Source organism: Artemia franciscana, chromosome 2 (assembly GCF_032884065.1).
Source record: "Artemia franciscana chromosome 2, ASM3288406v1, whole genome shotgun sequence".
NCBI classification, from domain to species: Eukaryota; Metazoa; Arthropoda; class Branchiopoda; order Anostraca; family Artemiidae; genus Artemia; species Artemia franciscana.
The window spans coordinates 57,371,073-57,378,380 of record NC_088864.1 but is presented as its reverse complement, the minus strand read 5'-3'; the positions used below and the strand labels follow the sequence as shown (position 1 = coordinate 57,378,380).

At 39.9% G+C, this 7,308-nt stretch overlaps 2 protein-coding genes across 2 annotated transcripts; both read right to left on the bottom strand.

The window, feature by feature from the left end:
- LOC136035304 (putative ankyrin repeat protein RP714) lies at positions 1 to 519 on the bottom strand. The gene has a single exon (XM_065717002.1). It carries the CDS (start codon positions 517 to 519, stop codon positions 1 to 3), a length of 519 nt encoding a protein of 172 aa, XP_065573074.1.
- Positions 520 to 602: 83 nt separating this feature from the next.
- LOC136035295 (serine/threonine-protein phosphatase 6 regulatory ankyrin repeat subunit B-like) lies at positions 603 to 1,397 on the bottom strand. Its single transcript, XM_065716989.1, has one exon. It carries the CDS (start codon positions 1,395 to 1,397, stop codon positions 603 to 605), a length of 795 nt encoding a protein of 264 aa, XP_065573061.1.
- Between the last annotated feature and the right edge of the window lie 5,911 nt (positions 1,398 to 7,308).

Here is a 7,308-nt window from a genome sequence, read left to right as displayed (position 1 = left end):
CTAGTCTAAAGCATCTACAGTGGCACCTTTTGAAACTAGTAGTTGACAAATCTCCAAATAGCCTTCCGAAACAGCAATTTGTAAGGCTGTCCAGTTTTCAAAGTCTAAGGCATCTACAGTGGCACCTTTTGAAATTAGTAATTGACAAATCTCCACATTGCCATTGAAAGCAGCAAAATGTAAGGCTGTCCTATTTTTCGAGTCTAAGGCATCTACAGTGGCCCCTTTTGAAAATAGTAGTTGGCAAATCTCCAAATTGCCTTCCAAAGCAGCAACATGTAAGGCTGTCCTATTTATTGAGTCTAAGGCATCTACAGTGACACCTTTTGAAACTAGTAGTTGGCACATCTCCAAATTGCCTTCCAAAGCAGCAACATGTAAGGCTGTCCTATTTTCCGAGTCTAAGGCATCTACAGTGGCACCTTTTGAAACTAGTAGTTGACAAATCTCCAAATTGCCTTTTCTAGCAGCAACATGTAAGGCGGTACATTTTGCTGGTTTTCCACAGGAGAAGCCCATGTTCCAAATTCTATTGGGGTGAAAATAAATTCCGTTGCATTCTAAGAGATTTTCAATAATTGGTGATGTTGGTCTCTCGTCATTTAATGAATATAGAGGCGATCCATTGGACACGTTGCACCTTTTGAAAGTAGTAGTTGCCAAATCTCCAAATGGCCTTTGAAAACAGCAAAATGTAAGGCTGTCCTATTTTCCGAGTCTAAGGCATCTACAGTGGCACCTTTTGAAAGTAGTAGTTGACAAATCTTCAAATTGCCTTTTAAAGCAGCAAAATGTAAGGCTCTCCTATTTTCCGAGTTTAAGGAATTTATAGTGGCACCTTTTGAGACTAGTAGTTGGCAAATCTTCAAATTGCCTTCCAAAGCAGCAAAATGTAAGGCTGTCCAATTTTCCAAGTCTATGGCATCTACAGTGGCACCTTTTGAAAGTAGTAGTTGACAAATCTCCAAATTACCTTTGAAAGCAGCAAAATGTAAGGCTGTCCTATTTTCCGAGTCTAAGGCATCTACAGTGGCACCTTTTGAAACTAGTACTTGACAAATCTCTAAATTGCCTTGTCTAGCAGCAACATGTAGGGCGGTACATTTTGCTGGTTTTCCAGAGGGGAAGCGCATGTTCCAAATTCTATTGGGGTGAAAATAAATTCCGTTGCATTCTAAGAGATTTTCAATAATTGGTGATGTTGGTCTCTCGTCATTATATGAAAATAGAGGCGACAAATCTTTGATAACTACAGCATTTCGATCCATTGGACATGAGGCTTTTACTTGTAGCCATTTCTTAATGCAATAGCCACAAAATACATGCTTACATTTTAAAGTCTGAAGAGGATCCTTCAGTTCATTTAGACAAATCGGACAAAAGAGACTCCTTTCCATAATCTTCGATACTATTTATGAAATCAGCTTTTGATTCTGAGATGACTTGTTTTAAAGCGTATTTTTATATTAGCTCATGACATCATGAGAAGTGACGTCATAATGATAATGCAAAAGGGAAGTTCAAATAACTATTTTTTTTTGTTTTCGTTTGACGTCATTGATGGTTGTAACCCATAGTAAATGGCGTAATCACGTTTTACATCATATTGGGGCCAACCCAAATGCAAAGCATCGTGAGTACGTAACAGTCTTATGTTTAGCTGCTTGGAAAGGCAATTTTGAGATTTTTCAAATATCAGTTTCAAAGGATGACACTATAAATATCTTAGATTTGTTCTCTGTACAACACCCCTGGAAAAAAAAAACAAATAAACACGGATCCATGATCTTTTTTCTGAAATAAACACAATTCCACATTTTTGCAGATATGAGCTTGAAACCTCTACAGTTAGGTTCTCTAATGCGCTGAATCCGATGGTGTGATTTTCATTAAGATTTTATGACTTTTAGGGATGTTTCCCCCTTTTTCGGAAATAAGGCAAATTTTCTCAGGCTTGTAATTTTTATTGGTAAGACTAAACTTATATTTTTTAAATTAGCATAAAAATTCGATTCTTTTTATGTATTTGTACTACTACTACTACTACTATTAACAACAACTCACCGCCACAACAAGCTGCCTGAGGCCAACACAGCTATGCATGCTCCTCCTCCTTCCCAATCTATTCAAAGTCTCCCTCTTTACACCCTCCCAAGAAGTTACCAATTCCTTTAAATCTTTCTTTATGACGTCCTCCAATCCCAGACGAGGACAACCTGCTTTCCGTTTAGTCTTGAACGGTTGGCCGAAAAGGACAATCTTCGGCAATCTATCATCCTTCATCCGCAGAACTTACCCTAGCCATCTCAACCTTCCTTTCATTATAGCCCAAGAAAGCGGGATTGAACTACATTTTTCCTACTGCCTACTGTTTGAAATACGATTGGTCTGCCTGTTACCAAGAACAATCTGTTGGTAATTTTTTTGGAAAACATCTAGTAAAATCTTCAAGTGCTTTTCGGAGCACCCATGCTTCCGAGCCATATTTCATCAATGTCGTCACTGTACCATCCAATATTCTAATCCCCAGAGCACTGACTATTCTGATTTTAACATCATGGCTCCCACCGTCTTTACTAATAATACTACCAATGCTACCAAGGTAACTTAAGCTGTCCACCAGATAAAACTTTTTGTTACCCAATGTCACCTTTTCACATTCACTTATTTCTGGCCTTAGTGACTTAGTCTTCTTAGCATTAATTTTTAAAACTATTCTAGCACTCCGAATTCGCGAAACCTCTAAAAGTTTATCAATTTTGCTCACACTTTCATCTAGGATGTTTAAATCATCAGCATAATCTAAGTCCAGGAGAGTTTTCCTCCGTATTTGATTCCGTGGTCTCCCATTGCCTTTCCTGTGCTCCTTAAGACGAAATCCATCAAAATAATCCATGTAAAGAGGGATATAACACAACCATGATTAACTCCTAATTTAATACAAAACTAGCTGCTAACCTCATTTGCTACCTTAACCGCAGCAGTATTATTCTCATATATAGTACTAGTCAGTTTGATGTTTATGTCTGGCATACCATAGAAGGATAAGACCTTTACTAAAGCTTGTCTATCAACGAAATCAAAAGCTTGCTCATTATCTACAAAACTGAGGACCAAAGGTGTTTGACAACTAAAGCACTTCTCAATCATTAACCTAAGAGTGAAAATGTGGTCGACAGATCCTCTACCTTTTCTAGAGCCGCACTATTCTTCTCTTAAAACTTTTTTCAGCAGCCTCTCTCAGTCTGAAAAGTATCATATTACTAACTAATTTGCTACCTACAGAGACCAGACTAATGCCTCGACAACACTCGCTCAGACACACAGTCAGAGAAAGAGAGACAAGAAAATAGCTGCTCAGTCAGAAAGTCTAGTGACTTTCTGTCACTAGTGAGAGAAAGAGGAAGAGAGAGAGAGAGAGAGAGAGAGAGAGAGAGAGAGAAGAGAGAGAGAGAGAGAAGAAAACACCTACAGAAATACAGATTCAGACATACACATACACAAAGATAGACACAGAAACATGCAAACACTCACCCAGACACACAGGCATAGTGAGAAAGGCAAGCAAACAGCCACTCAGACACTCAGGCATAGTGAGAGAGAGACAAAAACACCTACAAACACCAGAGTCAGACACAAAAGCATACAAAGACAGACGCAGAAACATGCAAACACCCGCTCAGACACGCAGGCATAGGGAGAGAGACAAGCAAACATCCACTCAGAGCCACAGGCACAATGAGATAGATAGAAAAAACACCTACAAACACACTGAGTCAGATGGACAAACACACAAAGACAGACATGGAAACATATAATCACCCGCTCAGACACACAAGCATAGTAAGAGAGACAAGCTGATAGTCGAGCAGATAAACATGCATGGTGAGAGAGAGAGAGAGAGAGAGTGACAAAAATACCTAAAAACACACTGAGTCATCCACACAAAGACAGGCACAGAAACATGTAAACACCCACTAAGACATATAGGCACAGTGATAAAGACAGAAAAACCGCCACTCAGATACATAGGCATAGTGGGACAGAGAGAGAGAGAAAAAACATCTATAAACAAACAGAGTCAAACACACAAAGACAGCCAAAGAAGCAGGCAACCACCCGCACAGATACACAGGCATAGTGCGAGAGACAAGCAAACAGCCAATCAGACACACAGGCATAGTGTGTGTGTGAGAGAGAGAGAGAGAAAGAGAGAGAGAGAGAAAGAGAGAGAGAGATAAATAGATGGAGATAGAGAGAGAGAGAGAGACAGAGAGAGAGAGAGAGAGAGAGAGAGAGAGAGAGAGAGAGAGAGAGAGAGAGAGAGAGAGAGAGAGAGAGAGAGAGAGAGAGAGAGAGAGAGAGAGAGAGAGAGAGAGAGAGAGAGAGGCAAAACACCTACAAACACACAGAGTCAGACAAACAAACACACAAAGACAGACAGGGAAACATGCAAACACCCACTCAGAAATACAGGCAATATGAGAGAGACAAGCAAACAGCCGCTCAGACATACAGCCATAATAAGAGAGAAAGAGAGAGAGAGAGAGAGAAAAAAAAAAACCAACCTACAAACAAACAGAGTCAAACACACAAACTCACAAAGACCGAAACGAAAACATGCAACCACCCGCACAAACACACAGACATAGTATGAGAGACAGGCAAACAGCCGCTCAGACACACAGGCACAGTAAGATAGAGAGAGACAAAACACCCACAAACACACAAAGTCAGGCACACAAACACACAAAAACAGAAACGGAAACATGCAAACACCAGCTCAAACACACAAGCAATGTGAAAGAGACAAGCAAACAGCCGCTCAGATTTGCGGGCAGAGTAAAATAGTTCGTGGTAACAAATTATAGTAAGGAGCGACCCAGCTCAATAGTAACCGAAACTCTACGAAACGAAATTGTCTTAGCTATAAAAAGTAATGAGCCAGAGAAAATATGCCTTATCTTAGAAAATAGGGGGAACACCTCCAAAAAGTCATATAATCTTAACAAAAATCACATCATCTGATTCAACGTATCAGAGAAACCTACTGTATAAGTTTCAAGCTCCTATCTACAGAAATGTGGAATTTTTTCTAAGGCACTTGGTATTAAGCAAGTGACACATAGCAATTGCAAATTCTATCGGTCTGTCTGTCTGTTCGTCTGTCTGTCTGTCGGTCCCGGTTTTGCTACTTTAGGCACTTCCAGGTAAGCTAGGACGATGAAATTTGGCAAGCGTATTAGGGACCAAACAAGATTAAATTAGAAATAGTCGTTTATCCGATTTGACCATCTGGGGGGGGGGGAGTGGGAGACCCTTTAATTTGGAAAAAATAGAAAAATTGCAAGTATTTTCAATTTACGAATGGTTGATCAGATCTTGATGAGATTTGATGTTTGGAAGGATATGGTGTCTCAGAGCTGTTATTTTAAATCCCGACTGGATTTGGTGACATTGGGGGTGGATTTGGGAGTGGGAACCCTAAAATATTGGAAAACACTTAGAGTGGAGGGATCGGGATGAAACTTGGTGGGAAAAAAATACACAAGTCCTAGATACATGATTCACATAACCGAAACGGATCCGATCTCTTTGGGGTAGTTGGGGTGGGGGTAATTCTGAAAAATTAGAAAAAAATTAGGTATTTTTAACTTACGAACGGGTGATCGGATCTCAATGAAATTTGATATTTAGAAGGATAATGTGTCTCAGAGCTCTTATTTTAAATCCCAACCGGATCTGGTGACAGTGGGGGGGGGGGGGGGTTGGGAGGGGGAAACCTAAAATCTTGGAAAACACTTAGAGTGGAGGGATCGGCATAAAACTTGGTGGGAAAAACAGCAAAAGTCCTAAATACATGATTGACATAACCGGAATGGATCTACTCTCTTTGGGATAGTTGGGGGAGGGGGAGGGTTAATTCTGAAAAAAATTAGAAAAATGAGGTATTTTTAATTTACGAACGGGTGATTGGATCTCAATGAAATTTAATATTTAGAAGGGTATCGTGTCTCAAAGCTCTTATTTTAAATCACGACCGGATCTGGTGACATTGGAGGGAGTTTTGGGTGGGGTAACCTAAAATCATGGAAAACGCTTAAATTGGAGGGATCGGGATGAAACTTGGTGGGACAAACAAGCAGTAGTCGTAGATACGTAATTTACATAATTGGAATGGAACCGCTCTATTGGGGGGGGGGGAGTTAATTTTGAAAAATTAGAAAAAATGATGTATTTTTAACTTTCGAAGAAGTGATCGGATCTTCACAAAACTTCATATTTAGAAGGACCTCGTAACTCAGAACTCTTATTTTAAATCTCAACCGGATCCATCGTCATTGGGGGGGGGGGGCAGTTGGGGAGACCAGAAATCTTAGAAAATACTTAAAGCGGAGAGATCAGGATGAATCTAGATGGGAAGAATAAAAACCTGTCTAAGATACTTGACTGATATAACCGGACCAGATATGCTCTCTTTGGTGGAGTTGGGGAGGGGGGATAATTTTGAAAATTGAGGTATTTTTAACTTACGAAAGGGTGACCAGATCTTAATGAAATTTGATATTTGGAAGGATCTTGTGCTTTAAAGCTCTAAATTTAAATTCTGACCAGATCCTGCGACATTGGCGGGAGTTGGAGGGGGAAACCGGAATTCTTGGAAAATGTGAAAATTGGGGTATTTTTATCTTACAAATAGGTGATCGGATCTTAATTAAATTTGATATTTAGAAGGAATTTATGTCTCAGAGGTCTTATTTCAAATTCCAACCAGATCTTTTGACATTGGGGGGAGTTGCAGAGGGAAATCCTAGAAAACACTTGGAGTGGAGGAATCGGGATGAAGTTTGGTAAATAGAATAAGCAAATCTCCTTGATACGTTATTGAAGTAAACGTACGGGATTCGCTCTCTTTGGGGGAGTTGGGGGGGGGGGGGCTCAGTGATTTGCCGAGTTTGGTGCTTCTGGACGTGCTAGGACGATGCAAATTGGTAGGCGTGTCAGGGAGCTGCACAAATTGACTTGATAAAGTCGTTTTCCCAGGTTCAACCATCTGGGGGGCTAAAGGGATAGGTAAAATTAGAAGAAATTAGGTATTCATAACTTACAATTGGGTGATCGGGTCTTAATGAATTTTGATTTTTAGAAGGACATCGTGACTCAGAGCTCTTATTCTAAATCCTTACCGGCATTAAGCCTCTTATTTTCCTTTTAAATCAGTCTTTTGATTCTTAGAATTTTGTTATAGCTCATATCATATGAGCTGTTGGCTCTTAGCTCTTCTTGCCTCGTCACAAGTGCCATATG